The sequence below is a fragment of the Pantherophis guttatus genome, chromosome 4 (genome assembly GCF_059756535.1).
Source record: "Pantherophis guttatus breed Tessera chromosome 4, ASM5975653v1, whole genome shotgun sequence".
NCBI classification, from domain to species: Eukaryota; Metazoa; Chordata; class Lepidosauria; order Squamata; family Colubridae; genus Pantherophis; species Pantherophis guttatus.
In genome coordinates, this window is record NC_142066.1 from 39,189,631 (window position 1) to 39,206,203 (window position 16,573).

The 16,573-nt window shown below is 35.9% G+C and overlaps 1 protein-coding gene and 1 pseudogene across 1 annotated transcript; one reads left to right on the forward strand and one right to left on the reverse strand.

Moving 5' to 3' along the window:
- Positions 1-16,573, forward strand: part of LOC148114039 (olfactory receptor 1E16-like) — a 156,434-nt pseudogene that overhangs the window by 80,918 nt on the left and 58,943 nt on the right.
- Positions 11,874-12,830, reverse strand: LOC117668931 (olfactory receptor 6B1-like). Its single transcript, XM_034422981.1, has one exon. The coding sequence runs from the start codon at positions 12,828-12,830 to the stop codon at positions 11,874-11,876; it is 957 nt and encodes a 318-aa protein (XP_034278872.1).

A 16,573-nucleotide genomic window follows, 5' to 3' on the forward strand; every position in this document is an offset into this window, starting at 1 on the left:
TAATATGTGAAGCAAGTTAAGACTCTTATGGAGTACTGAATGAAGTTATTAGAGATTATTATGCTATCATAATAAACTGAAACACATGTTCTACAGAAAAGAAATAATTAGTGATTACACTGGTAATCACTAAAGGGAATAAAATGCTAATGAGGTTATTCATATCTATAGGTGATGAAAGTTAAAACTGTTATGCATCTGATATCTGAGAGCATCATGGCTTGAGTTAGAAGACTGACTTGGAGTTAGAACACTGAGTTGGAGGTTAGCAAGCCCATGTTCAAGATCCAAGTTCTGCCACAACGTGGGGTGATCTCCCATTCTTCGCTCCAGCTCATGCTGGGGACATGAAAGGAGCCCGCAACTGGGCATCCCCCAGGTAACAGTGATGTCATCAGTTAATCCTCTCAAGCTGGAAATGTCTTGGGGTTTCTGATACAAGCGCAATGCAATGTGATCTGATATCTGATACTAATCATGATGATATCACTATGAAAAATATGTGTTGTGAGGTCACAGTGCAAATATCAACCTTTCACACTTGACTTCTGATGTCATACCAAGTACTGTACATAAGACACATAGTTTTCATCATGTTACAATACATTTAATCATTTATTCCCATTTCCCTCCCATCTACAAATATCTATGAAATTGAATGCCTTGAAATATTTTCAAATGATTGAAATCATTTGGCTAGGTGGCTCAGTGGCTTAGACGCTGAGCTTGTCGATCAGAAAGGTCAGCAATTTGGTGTTTTGAATCCCTAGTGTAGGTCTCCTGCGTGAGCAGGGGGTTGGTTTAGATGACCTCCAAGATCCTTTCCAACTCTGTTACTGTTATAAATCCCAGAATCAACTAGCGCCCTTTGCAAAACCATAATACATTGAGAGGAAAGCTGAGGCTTTTGAAATATCTGAAATATTACAAATGATTAAAAGCCTAAAATAATGGTATTCATTTTGAAATTGGAACTCCTAGAAGCTATGCTCACCCATGGGAACAACTAAAATAGTGTTCTATTCTTTAGTATATCTTGTACCTTTCTTATTATGTGCCCAGTACAAAGAGATAAGATAAGATAATTAATATTATTAATTATAATAATATTAATCAATATTATTATACATTCAAAGTATTCTAGAACATTATGAAGAGGTAATGTTAGTTAATGTTTGGTTAAAGTTGTTGTTTGGGAGGATTAATAAAACATCCTGTGAAATCAAAATGTGTAACTATCAGAGGACATTGTTTAAAGGATTTATATTTGCTTACTTAAAGCAACTTCTTAAATGACCTACTTGAGTCAAGAATAATATCCAAGAAAAGTTACCATATCTGGCCAGGATCATTCTTTTTCTAAGAAGATTTGGTGTGTGGTATTGTAAATTTTATTCAACAAATTGATTCAGATTGTTTAAAGATTTAAAACCATTCATTTCATAACTTTAAGTGTATTTGATCACAGTTTATTGTATCAATCAAAATTGATTAAATTCATACTACACACTAAGCCATAAACCATATATTGCAAACCACAAAGCTTGGATTGTAGAATGCAAGAAGTCAAAATGAAATGAAATATATTACAGCTTAGTGTGATTACAAATCAAGCCACTGTGTGCAGCTATGCTTGTATGTAAAAATTTATCCCAAACTACAGAGTCAACAAACAAAAAAAAAACACCTTTTGTTTTATTAGAGTAACAAGATTGTTTTTTGTTTCCATTTTTAAAGCATTATTTTTGCTTGAAAAAGTAACGCTAATTCAATACTGAATCTTTAGAAACTTTGCAACTGTATCACTATGGTTTAACTTACGTTTTTAAAATATATTAATTTCAGTTTAGTCAATTTTTATGAAACAATTACTTTTAATGATTCCTAGATATCTGTTTTAGTATAATCCTGCTAAAATATGGCAAAGTAGGTATTCTAATACTATTAATCTGTGGAATTCCAAATTGGCCAACCTCTTTTCCTAAATAATTTGACTCTTATTGCTACTTTTATTGAAGATTTTGTCTTTCTCTAAAGAACAGCAGTGTCTATTGCCTACTGTATAATATTTATAGTAAGATGGGACTAGTTTGAAATATTTCTTGCTTGTTTACAGAAGGTACTTCTGTATGAATGAAGGCTTCGTAATTTAATTGTACTTTATATTCTTTGGGAATATAATATTTCTCTTTTTTGGGAAAACATCTCAAATAGCTTATTAAACTGAAAGGATGTGGAGCTCTTCTACATTTGGAGAAAAACTTTATTATTCCAGAGTGCTGGGTTTTTTTCTAAAAGTTTCAAATTTACTTTTCATCATTTCAGAGACAGGTAATCTTGCCTTTATGCAGAATCTATAGAAAAGCAACCACTAATTTTGAGATGAAATAATAAAAATGATTGTAAGTGAGTAGGCATTTTCTATTTTACAGAATGAAGGGATATCTTCAAATAATGAAAAGTGAAGTTGTGTTAACTTTTTTCATAATGCTACACTTTGATTTCTCAACAAAACGAGCAATTGGTTTTTGGTCAAATAGTGAGTAAGAAAGCAATAAAACTTCACTAATGCCTTTTTCAACCTCAACTGCATTGCATGACCTATTTTTCAAAAATAAATTTATTTCATTGTTATCAGTTTATAATAAATCATATATAAACATGTCTTTCCTATTGAACAAATTAAAAAATGCAGTTATTAATTTTTTTTTTTCAGCCTGTGAAACCTCCGTTTCAGAGGCTGGGTGGGGCTTTATCCGGTGTATAAGATGCACCCAAATTTTCACCTTCTTTTAGGGGGGGGAAAGGTGCGTCTTATACTCCAAAAAATACGGTATATGAAAAGTAGAGGGATACAAGTTCTCTTTATAATTTAGTTTGCAAATTGCTTTAATGTCATGCCAAATAAACACATACAAGCATGTGACTACTAAATTTCACTGCAGATGCCGTGAAAATTTAATTCTTAGTTTCCAACCCAGCGGTTTTTATTTTTTTTTTACTATAAACACTGGGATCCTATTTACTTTATTCTGTTTGTCCCATTCCTTTTTCCTACTAGGCAGAAAGAAAAATCCCATTCAGCCAGTACTAAGGAACATCTCTATGTCTAGAGAAGTTCCAGTATGTAAAAAGAGTTTAAATACATTATAAACTCTGTATATGCTATATAGCCACTAAATTGCCTAAATAAATACAAACTGACTAAATATGTGTTGTGTTGTGTTGTGTTGTGTTGTTTTGTTTTGTTTTGTTTTGTTTTGTTTTGTTTTGTTTTGTTTTGTTTTGTTTTGTTTTGTTTTGTTACCAGAGAAGAATTCTTGGACTGGAAGTATGTAATAATTCCTTCAGTTGTGGAGTTTTAGAAAGCTATTACTTTTCCATTTGAGTGCTTCTCAATTTGATATTGGCTCCATGATTTTCAAAACAAATGGTCTGTTTATTTATATTTCTCATCAGACTCCAAATCTTTCAGCAAGTTTCTCATGCCCAAATGTTCAGGCAAAAGAAAGAAAGAGGGAGGGAGGGAGGGAGGGAGGGAGGGAGGGAGGAAGGAAGGAAGGAAGGAAGAATCCAGATACACAGAGTGGATACATAAAAAAAACTATGGAAGATACAACAATCTAAAGAGTTTGCTTAGCATAAACCAAACTAAGTTTATCTTGACAACTATTTCTCTTTATTTTTAGGGACAATGTTTATACTATTGATCTGGATGCATCGCATAAGGAGATTATTTCTCATACCAATGTAAGCATTATTTCGCAATTTCAAGGCAGAAGCAAACAAGCCAACACACAAATAAAAATATTTTAAAACAATTTTAGATAATTTTTACTCTGTTGGATATTACTATAGAAAAACACACACATATACATAACTAAGAAGTCCACATGAGGGAAAGCAATTGGCTGTTGTTTTCCTAGAACATCTTAAATATCTTGCAAACTGGTGCCGAAGTGTCTATCGAGAGTCTCAGTCATCCAGATCATGGTTACCCCACAGGTACTTTTTCAAGAGGCAACTGGACTTTCTGTATTTTCTTTGAAGATATTTCGCTTCTCGTCCAAGAAGCTTCTTTAGTTCTGATTGGATGTGGGAAATGAAAGGATTTATACTCCTTGCAGACAGGTGGTCCTTTGCATTCTTTTAGGGAGCTGTTGAGGCCACCTGGAGATTTATTTGTGTCATCAGGGTCACTTGAATGGGGCAAATAGGTGTGGAGCCTTCTTGGAATTGTTGAAAAGACTGTGTTGTAGATTGGAGATAGGTGATTTCATCTCCCTCCTCTGTAAAGAGAGGGCTGTTCAATTTTGAAATAGATGACATCTTTGACCCCTCTTTCAAACCAGCGATCCTCTCTGTCTACATTTTGGAATGTGGTTTGAAAGGGGGGGTCAAAGGCCATCTATGTCGAAATTGAACAACTCTCTGTCAACAGAGGGGCAAGGATATGACATCATCTATCTCCAGTCTACAGCACATCCCTTTCAACAAGTACTTTTCATCGGGCTCTAAAAACCTATTTTTTTTTCAGTTAGCCCAGCTGTCCTGATTTTATGGTTGGTTTTAAAATTTGATATGGATTTTAATTGAAATATTTTAAATTACGGGCCAAATTTATTTAATTATTTTAAATCTATTTTTAACTTTTATGTATAAATGTTTTTTATCTTGGCTGTTCACCGCCCTGAGTCTGAAAGGAGAAGGGTGGTATAGAAATCTGAAAAAAATAAATAAATAAAATAAATAAATAACTTAACAACTGCAGTGTTACTAACTTAACAACTGCAGTGATTTGCTTAACAAATGTAGCAAGAAAGTTGTGAAATGGGGCAAAAATTACTTAATAAATATCTCACCCAGCGACATAAATTTTGGGCTCAATTGTAAGTCAAGGAGAGGAGAGGCCAGGCATGACAAGGAGTAGCTGGTAGGGGAGGGGAGGGTTGAGGCGGGGTTGGACATGGCAAGGAGAGGAGAGGAGAGGCACCCCTCAATGTGAGTGACATTGAGTTGGCCAAGCCCACCAGTCACATGACCATCCAGCCATGCCTACCCAGCCTGTCATTAGGGCAGAGAATCAGTTGTTAAATTATTTGAATCTCACACTGAGTATACCCTATGATTCAATACCTTGTAGAACCGCCTTTAGCAGCAATAACTTGAAGCAACTACAGGCAGTCCTCAATTTACTACCACAATTGAACCCCAAATTTCTGTTATTAAGTGAGACATTTGTTAAGTGAAATTTGCTCCATTTTACAGTTGTCTTAGTTGTTAAGTGAAACACTACACTGATAAATTAGTATCCCGATTGTAAATTAATCTGGTTTCCACATTGACTTAGCTTGTCAGAGGTGATCATATGACCTTGGGACACAGCAGTGGTCATAAATATGAACCACTTGTCAAGCATCTGAATTTTAATCACATGACCATAGAGATGCTGCAAAAGTCCTAACTATGAAAAATGGTCATAAGTCACTTTTTTCACTGCTGTTGTAACTTTTGAGTCTTTCCCATTGCATTTGTGAAAGTATTTCCATGTTGGAAGACTTTGGAATTCCTAGGAAGACTTTCACGGCTTGTTAAGAAAGCTCCATATTTCAGGCCATTGGCCAAAGATGTCCCATAAGGCAGCCTTTCAGTGAGAACTGTAGGAGAAGTATTCTTGCAGAGCTCCCTCTTCCAGTTTAAGTTTATCTCAGAGGCTTCCCACAGTTCATGCTCAAGGTCAAGAGGGCCCCAAAGCAAGCAGGGGGCTAATCTCTCCATTTCTTTGTTAAGAAACACTATATGTTGAAAATAATTGCATGAAACTTCTTCAGTTTCTTTCTGAGGTTGATATTTTTCTTCAGGAACAAACCAGGTATGATGCTAAGGAGGTGACATTCAGTCACCGTGAATGTCCTAGTAGGCTCTGTAAGCCCCATTGTCTAGGGCTGAGTTCCCCAATGTTTCTGGCTTTGCAGACCGGCAGGGTAGGAGAGGGGATAGTTCCATGTGCACAATGTGCACGTGTGCCTTCTGGTCACTTACAATGCATGCACGCATGCATGCATACTGCTCGTGCAAGTAAAGACGTACCTATATGCACGTGCGCTCACTGGCCGTTTCTGCAGCCCGGTTGCAAATCCCCTATGGACCACTAGTGGGCAACGATGCACAGATTGGGGACTCCTGGTTTAGGGACTTCTTAAACATTAGAGTTTCAAATGATTTGATTTCTGATCCGTAAGGACCCAGTTATTCTTGAAGTGGATTTCTTGGATATCTCTGCTGATCCCAATTAGTTGGACATCTGAGTGATTTCTAATAAGCTCAATTGAGGTATGAAAAATTATAATAGAGAAACAATATATTTTAAAGTTAAAAATATAAGTCCTACTTATTTTATTATAAATTTAGCTGTTCCTTATTTGTTTCCATGGTTGAAATTCATCCAAAAAATTGGAGCATTCTTATCACATTTGCATAACACCTGAAAAGAATGATAAGGTAGAATGTGGAAAAGAAAAAATATTATAATGCATTTCTTCTATTTCTAGAACTGAATATGAGCAGGACCTAAGGAGTGATAGCAGAAATTATCACCAATGCTAAGGTAAGTGTTTGATTGAATGAAATGCCATAAAATTTTTAATGTTAGACAATTCATGCTCACATGAAAGATATTAGAAATATCTTCTTTGCATATAATGAAAAAGTCTTCATATTTTAAAATCTGGGAATTTGAACTATATATGAAATATAATGTATATCTGCTAGTTGTTACTTGTTAATTTTTGTTTTCTTTCTTTCTTTTAGGAACCATACCCTCAAGGTTTTTATTATTATTACTGTTATGAGATCAGCTAAAAAGAACAATTCCAAATTATTCTACAATTTTCTCTTGAAATCACTAAAGGATTTCCAAAAATCTCTCTTAAAAAAGAAACTTTCCATAGTATCAAAATCCATATTGTTTTCAATATAATAATTACAGAAAATGCTTTTATTCGATTTTCTTATTCGCCATCCAAAATTCAATGGAAGGGGGAAAATGAGAAATTTAAAATAGCTTCCTAAGATATTCCTAATTAGACCAATAATATCAGTTTGTATATTTTGTTTTGAATAAAGAGTACAGCTGCTTGTCTGAAATTCTATATGCATTTTTATTTTGCTTAAGGAGTTGCTTTATATAAGGTTTTTTTTATGGAGGCTGAAAAGTGTATGTGCAACAATCAGTGTGAGCAATTCCATCAACAAAAATTTAAATCCTGAGAATCACTTTTTTGATTAAAGGAAAATATATAGCTAAAGGTATAAAGAGACAAATTCTGAAATTGTTTTCCTAGTGAAGATACTCTGCCAATTATTGAGATCATGTATTTTTCTACAGGACTTCAACAGATGTTGGAAAGCACTTGAGGATATTACTTTGGCCATTATTCAGGTCCAGATGTTTTGAACTTGCAGTATGTTTAAAACTCTTAAGTCAACGTTTCTGAATCTCAGCTACTTCAATATTTTGTGTTCTACATTTAGGAAAGGAAAACAAAATGCACAGGTACAGTCTATGTGATACCTTGCTCAATAGTAATAACTGTGAAAAGGATCTTGGAGTCCTAGTGGACAATCACTTAAATATGAGCCAGCAGTCTGCTGCAGCTGCCAAAAAAGCCAACGCAGTTCTAGGCTGCGAAAACAGAGGGTTAGAATCAAGATCATGTGAAGTGTTAATACCACTTTATAATGCCCTGGTAAGACCACACTTGGAATATATCCAGTTTTGGTCACCACAATATAAAAAAGATGTTGAGACTCTAGAAAGAGTGCAGAGAAGAGCAACAAAGATGATTAGGGGAATGGAGGCTAAAACGTATGAAGAATAGTTGCTGGAACTGGGTATGTCTCATTTTATGAAAAGGAGGACTAGGGATGACATGATAGCAGTGTTCCAATATCTCAGGGGTGCCACAAAGAAGAGGGAGTCAAGCACTGAAGGTAGGACAAGAAGCAATGGGTGGAAACTAATCAAGGAGAGAAGCAACCTAGAACTAAGGAGAAATTTCCTGACAGTTGGAACAATTAATCAGTGGAACAACTTGCCTCCAGAAGTTGTAAATGTCCCAACACTGGAAGATTTTAAGAAGAGATTGGAAAACCATTTGTCTGAAATAATATAGGGTATTCTTCCCAAGCAGGGGGTTGTACTAGAAGACCTCCAAAGTCTCTTCCAACTTTGTTATTCTATTATATTGTATTCTAGGATATGTGGATACTATCTCCCAGAATGCTGGTTAAGGTTTAAAAACACTGCTGTAAGTTTTACTTACACATGAAATCACTCTCTTTTCATCATTACTCCCTTATTTTGCATCTTCCTTCTCAAAAATCCATCTGCTGCAGATCACTACGTTGATGTGGTTCTATGTTGTTTTATCCAAGAACAGTGGAACCATTTAATTCCTTGTTTTTGTCTATCTCAACTGGTTGTCTCCTTAGAGCAGTGGTTCTCAACCTTTTTAATGCCGCGACCCTTTAATACAGTTCCTCATGTTGTGGTGACCCCCAACCAGGGGTGGGTTCTAAATTTTTTTATTACCAGTTCTGTGGGCGTGGCTTATTTTGTGGGCATGGCTTGGAGGTCATGTGACTGGGTGGGCGTGGCTAGCTGGTCATGTGACCGGGTGGCCATGGCTATGTGTATAGGGACTACTCAGAGGGCTGAAAAAAGTCATTTCTGACAGGCACTTTTGACTGGTCCTCACACTTTTGACTATCCTCACATTTATGCCCGTGCAGCTTTCTTAACAACCATGTCACTCATTTCACAACTGCTTCTCTTCACCATGGTGACAACATAGGGCAAAAACGTAAAATGTGAGGACAGTCGTAAGTTCGAGGACTGGTCAAAAGTGCGAGGACCAGTCAAAAATAACTTTTTCAGCCCTCTGAGTAGTCCATATGCACAAAAGGACTACCCAGAGGGCTGAAAAAAGTGATTTCTGACAGGTCCTCGCACTTTTGACCGGTCTTCGCACTTATGACTGATCATCATTTATGCCCATTGTAGCATTCTTAACAATGTGTCACTCATTTCACAACTGCTTCTCTTCACCATGGTGACAAGATAGGGCAAAAACGTAAAATGTGAGGATAGTCGTAAGTTCGAAGACTGGTCAAAAGTGCGAGGACCAGTCAGAAATAGCTTTTTCAGCCCTCTGAGTAGTCCATATGCATAAAAGGATACAGCAATAGAGAGGGATGAAGGAAGGGAAGGGAAATTAGAGTAGGAGTAGGGTAAGAGAGGGAGGAAGAGAGGAGGAGAAGGAGAAAGGAAGAGGAAGCAGGGAGGAGAAGAAGAGGGGGAGGAAGAGAAAGTAAGAAGGAAAGAAAAGAGAGAGGTGGTAGGTTTGAGGAGAAAGATTGCTGTACCATAAAAAAGATGAAAGGGAAGAAAGCCAACCCCAAACAAACATAAAGATATTAAGATAAAGAATGAATTGTTAAACTTTAAAGAATAAAAGAGAACAAATATGAATAAATAACAATATTAGAAACACACATACAAACATACAGTGTATTTTCTTTGAACAGAGTATTTGGCCAGTTCATAAATTTAAACAGTGTTTAGTCATTTCAATTAAATTTACAATTTCTATATTTCCTTTTTGTCATATTTATTCCTCACCTATTTTTGTAAAAAAACAATATTACCCTTCATTCTCTTCTCTAATCTTAATCAAATTCAATTTTTCCCTTCTATTCTATATTATTCCCCTTCCCATTGTCATCTATTTTTATATCCATCCTCACATTGGTTAATTATGTAATATTACAGTTGTTTAATATAAATTCAACATTTTAATATAAATCAATTAGTTATATAACTACCTTTTTTGTATATTAATCAATATGAACATGAATATTCCAATTATTTCCATGCAATCCAATTTCTTACAAATCAATTAATTATATTTACCAATAATAATAAACCAAATAATTTCCCCCATATATTCCTCCAAACCACAACTTAACCATTTCTGCTTTCAACACAATATACAATTAATAGTATCTCAATTATTACAATTCCCTAGTTAAATAGAGCTTTTTTTCTTTTGTGTTTTAAAATCTCCTCTTTTTCCCTAAATTTCCCATTGTTTGCACCTACCTTTTTTGGTGAGGAAAAAGAAAAGAAATCTGCCTGCCTAATTTTCCAAGTTGCAGCAACAGCAAAGCAGTTTCAGTTTCGGTTTTAAGCATAGATGGGGGGAAAAAATCAGCACTCTCTCCAAGCAAGCAGAAGAGCCATGAGCAAAACAGCTGAGAGCAAATCAGCTGGGGGTCGGGAGCCGATCTAAGCAAGGGCTAATTAGCCTATGCTGAAGCTCCGTGGGCCAATAAAATTTAAAAAAAACACCGAACCATTTGTTAAATTGCTGGCTCCCCCGCCCCTCGCCCACCACTATTTATTGGCAATAAATAGTGGTGCGGAGGGGCGGGGCAAGCCAGCAATTTAACAAAGGGTTCGGCTGCACCACTGGCTCTAGGGCGGCCCTTTGAAGCCCCGCGGCAAGAATTTAAACAGTTTTTTTTCCTCTAGCCATCGGAGGCAGCAATAGATTGGGAGTGGGCGGGGTAAACGAACGGCCGGCGATCCAACAGAGCAGAGAGTGAGGGTGAGTGAAGGCATGCGGGGGTGAGAGAGGGCTTTGGCAACCCCTGTGAAATGGCCGTTCGACCCCCAAAGGGGTCGCGACCCCCAGGTTGAGAACCGCTGCCTTAGAGCCAAGGTGAGACAGTGGTTAAAATGCAGTACTGCAGGCTACTTCAGCTGACTGCTAGCTGCAGTTTGGCAGTTCAAATCTCACCGGCTCAAGGTTGACTCAGACTTCCATCATTCTGAGGTGGGTAAAATGAGGACCCAGATTATTGAGGATAACATGCTGACTTTTTAAAACCACTTAGAAAGGGCTGTAAAAGCATTATGAAGCTGTATATAAGTCTAAGTGTTATTGCTGACAATAACAAAGTTGGGATGCTGACAATATGTTTTCATACAGAATAGTATGATCAAGGGGTCCCCTAATTTATATTCTCCAATATTAATTTTTATGGGAATGGATATTTCCTAGGTTAAATATCATATTAATTAAAATATCTGATGACTTTTTGGATACTTTATGTCTAAGTGTATTTTGAGTTCTTCCTCATATCCAATCAGTTGTTTGAGGAGGAGGACGTATAACATGGTGTTATGGGATCTTAATTAAATTGTCCAAAACATAGTAGAAATTTCAATTCCATGAGTAACGAGTACCAAATATTTTTTACATTCTTTAAGTTAGTGTATTTTAGACATCTTGATTCAAATATTGTTGCAGTATAATCCACCATTTGAGATAAATTGAGGGAACAAATGGACAAACACAAGCTTTTAATTTCTTTATTTTGAGATACCAGAATAATGCATAAAAATAATTTAACAAATCTTCTAAAAAGAATAAAGTTATAATAGAAAAGATATAAATTGTGATCTGCTAATAAATGTAATATAGTGTTAGTGCTTATCTTACATTCCTTATAACTCATTCCAAATTTAAGGCACAAGCTCAATACTCATAAATTACAATTATAGATGAATCTCCACTTGCTATTTTAAAACCGGTTGGTGCAAGAAGAGGTAATTTGCAGTATCCTATTCTCCCTAAATAACCTTATACAGAAGTCAAAAGTCTATCTACTTTATTTCTTATTCAACTTAAAAATCCATATCTATAGAACCCAAGTCACATCAAATATCCTGCTGAATTAATAAAAGAACAGGATTTTATGAGAATTTAATGAGAATAATTTCCATCCCTTTAAGTAAAAACAAGAATTCAGGGAACTTGTATGCAGGTTGTATATTTACTGACTGCTCTTCGCAGAGCTCTCCTCACCTCTTTGTTCCTCAGGGTATAAATGAGGGGGTTGACCAGAGGTGTTAAGATTGTGTAAAAGACAGAGAAGACTTTGTTCAATTCTTTCAGTTCATTACTGTCTTGCAAAAGATAGACAACTGTGAGACTGCCATAGAAGATAGTCACTACAATGAGGTGTGAAGAGCAGGTAGAAAACGCCTTTTGCCTCCCAATGATGGAAGGAATTCCAAGGATTGCAGCAATAATGTAAGCATATGATACTATGGTTAAAAGAAATGGTGGTAGGGTGGAGATAGATGTTAGGATAGCTGACACAAATTTGACTTGACTTGCATCACTGCAAGCTAGATTCATCATTGGAATGAAGTCACAGAAAAAGTGGTCTATCAAATTGTGACCACAGAAGCTTAACTTCAAGATAAACGTTAACAATATTGCGTCTATTGCAAAACTACCTATCCAGGAACCAACCACTAATTGGAGGCATATCTTGAAATTCATAAGTGTGGAATAATGCAGGGGTCTACATATTGCTAAGTAACGATCATAAGACATTGCAGCCAGGAGATAGCATTCCGTAACAGCTAAAAAAACAAAAGCCCATAACTGCAGAATGCAACTGTTCACAGATACAGTGTAGTGTTCATTCAGTAGGCTGGCTAATATTCTGGGAAGAATGGTTGAGCTGTAGCAGGTCTCTAAGCAAGACAAATTGCCTAGGAAAAAGTACATTGGGGTATGGAGGTGCTGGTCAGTCACTATTAGGGCTATAATGAGAAGATTTCCAGCCATAGTCATGATATAGATTGTTAGAAACAGTACGAACAAAATAATGTGTATCTTTTTCAGATCTCCAAAGCCATGAAGAATGAATCCCGTAATAATAGTTTCATTTCTCCATTCTAATTTCTTCATTATCATATTCTATGATTCTAATAGGAAGGATATTATCAATCAATACTCATTTCTCTTCGTTTAAGTATTTGACACCTGGAAAGAAAGCTGAACAGTAAATGCTCAATTAATGCTGAAAATCTTAAAACAAAGGTTGGATATTATTGTCCATCTGATCATTCTAAATATTTTGATAAAGTATATTAACTTTTTTCCAAAAGTCAGTATCAAAGATAATAATTATGTTATGACTGCCCTCTATTATTAAGATAAATATTGTCTCTAATTGATAGCATGGTTAATAAAGTTTATACAGTTTATCACAGGATATGTTTTTTATTGTATGTAAAATGATGCATGAGGAAATTGATGCATTACTGTAAACAGTAATGATATTTACTGATATTTTATTTTTATTTATTTATTAAATTTCTATCAAGCAACTCTTTTAGAAGACCCTTGCTTTTAAGAAAACGATCATTGAATCTTAAAAGTATGCAGACCTTTTAAGAGAGATTATTTGTACATAAATTGGTAGACTGAGGTGAATAAATAAAAGTCAGTTGGTATAAAGGAAGCTACTAAGTTCTTAGAACAGCTCAGTAAGAAATCAACCCTTCCTTTTAACAATTGTACAGATTTCAAAATGTAAAAAAAGAATACCACAGTGCTATATAAACAATTAACAGGAATAACAACCTTGGCCTCTTTTGTATGTAGCTGCTACAGTGAATCAGCTTTTATGCAAAAGCAGTAGAAATAATAAATAAAATTGTTTGATTTAGCTGAGATTGCCTTTGCAGAACTTCATTTTTCCTTATGGCGTAAAGAAAAGACTCATTCAACTCAATCTGTCTCTTGTGATCATGTATTGTGCTTGTGCAGAAGTCTTTGTATCTAAGTGGGGCAACTTTTCCTTTCTGGTTTTAGAAGCAGAGTATTCATCTTTTCTGAAAGGACATTTTCGTCAAAGACAAAGAAAAGTACCCCTACAAACTTTTCCCATCCTGAATAATCTTGTTTCCAACATAGTCAGGTAATTCTTACCAGAAATCCAAAGGAATCAAAAATTGAAAAATACCCACCTTTGATTCATAGTTTCAATTCTGGACTTTCTAAAATGAAAAATTATGAAGCCTATTTTGAACCACTCTTCAATTTGACTCTTCAGTTATGTTTCTTAGACACCAAATTGTTGAATCTTATCTGTTATTCTTAAGGATCCATAATGTTGATAATGGACAACTGTTCGGTTTAAGCCTGGAACTTGTTATTTAAATATAATGACTGGGGAATATTTTAAGAGCACTTATATCTTAATTGACCACAGGGGAAATGTTGAAGTTTTTAAAAATAGTATTGTAAACATCTTCTCATATTCTGTTTCCAGAAATTTGTTGTTGGACTAATTATTTTGGACTAATATAAACTTGGCTGCACAGATTGATGGAGAATACACTTACAAAGGAAGAAATTAAGTTGACGGATACTTCCATCCCAGGTCATATCTCAAGTGAAATAAGTAATGAATAATTTAATATGTCCCCATACCAAGTTTATATATGGTTTTCCATACCACTAGTTGATGCTTAGGATCTTTTCAATTATTAGTTCAATTGAGGACTACTACTGTATTAGTCCTGCATTATATCCAGTTTATGGACTGATTTGAAAATACAGTACAAATATTGGCAAGATGAAGATATATACAAAGCAAATACATTTATTATTTGATGTCCTGAAGGCTTTCGATATATATTTATTGCATTATATGTTTTGCTCTGGGGTGAAATCTGAACCAATTTGCCATGAGTTCGCTGGCTGCACATTTGCGCTGTGTGCGAAGCACGCTGCGCACGCATGCACATTGCACACCAAACGCTAGAATTCAGTGCACACGTATTCCATTTTTAAATGGGAAACTTTCTGTATTAGCATAATCATTATTATCATTATACAGGTTATATCAAGCCATTCAGAGTCCCTTGATAGTGAGATGGGAGGCATATAAATTTAATAAATAATAATCATTATACTTTGTTGACATAATATAGATGGATGTCCATCTTCTGAATTTGCACTCTGAAAATCAGACAACTCCACTGAGCAAGTTCAACCTGTACTCAAAAGGATTTGTGTGCATGTCTGTGCATGTATGTGTGAGTAGGTAGTTCCTCGACTTACAACCATTTATTTAGTGAGTTTGAATTTGCAATGGCACTGAAAAATGTAATTTGTCTACGGGCACAGATAAATCCCCAAATGGTCTCAAGAGCACTCAAATGGAGAGCACTCAAATAGATCCTTCCAACTCCACTCCCCCCATTTTATCAAGACTAATACTTCTATTTCCCCCACCATCCTGCTAGAACCAATGAAACTTCTTGGATGAGAAGTGAAAGGTCTTCCTTTTTTTCCTTAGGAAAAAAGCAATCTAGTTGCCTTTTGAAAAAGCACCTTTGAGACAACTATGACCTGGATGACTGAGAATCTCTGCAGACAAACAGAACAAAAGTTAAGACAACAGAACAATAATAATAAGAAGAAAAAGAACATAACAAGAATACAACAATGTGATTACCAAAAAAGAAATATGAATAAGTAGAGAGCAGACAACAGGGGGGGAGGGGAGTCTGCATCAACCCAGTAGCAATGTCTATCATGACATGCCCCCATTTGTAACCCAGACTAACTGGCAAAACCAGCTCTTTAGGCTCTTGTGGAAAGATAGGAGGATGGGGGCAGATCTTACCTTAGAGGGTGAGATGATACAAAGAGAGACACTGCAGAGAGAAGACACTTCTTCTACATTCTGACAGAGTTCTTTGACAGATGGGATCTGCTCATGCTGATAGGGAATAGGTCCTGTCTACCAACACGAACAGGACAGGCTTGTTGGAATGAGACAGTTCATCAAGTAGCCTTGACTTATGCCATTAAAGGCTTTGAAGTCATAACCAAAAACTTGAATTGCACCCTGAAGCAGACATAGTCAGTTAAGTTTGTGGAGCAGAGGTATAATATAGGCCTGTGATAGCAAATTTATGGCACACATGCCAGAAGTGGCATGCAGAGCCATCTCTCCAGGCATCCAAGCCATTGCACATTGCTCTTCCAGGTTCTGGTGTGCCTGCCAGTTGGTCTCCATGTGTGCAGGAGTGCCGGAAATTGAAAGAGCAGCCACCTGGTGCATATGTGTGCACCAGGAAGATAATCTTCCAGATTCCGGCACTGCATATGCATTGGGTAGCTGGTCTTCAGGCGCGCATATGTGCGCCAAAAACCAGAAGATAATCTTCCTGGCACATGCATGCTCCCATTTTGGCACTCAGTAATATAGGCCATCCTAGGGATGCCAAAGATTGCTCTTGCTACCATACTTTGCATCCTTACTTGAAGCTTCCAAAAGGATTTCAAGTTTCAAAGTACTATATTATAAAAATTCTGAAAAAAAGGTCAAATCTTCATCTGACTGACTAGGAAAGGATAATTCCTTAATTAAATTAAATTTAGTTTAATTGAATAATAAAGGAAATTTTCGGCCATACTCATGAAGATGTATGTCCATATTTATTAATAATTCTTGCATTAATCAGACAAAAGAAACAAAAATACATGTGTCTAAAAAGAGAAAACCATTTCCAGTATCAGTAGAATTCATCTCAAGGACATTCCTTTTTCATGAGGGAAAAATTTGTTAGAAAGAGAGAGAGGGAGAGAGAGAGAAGGAAGCAAGGAAGGAAGGAAGGAAGGAAGGAAGGAAG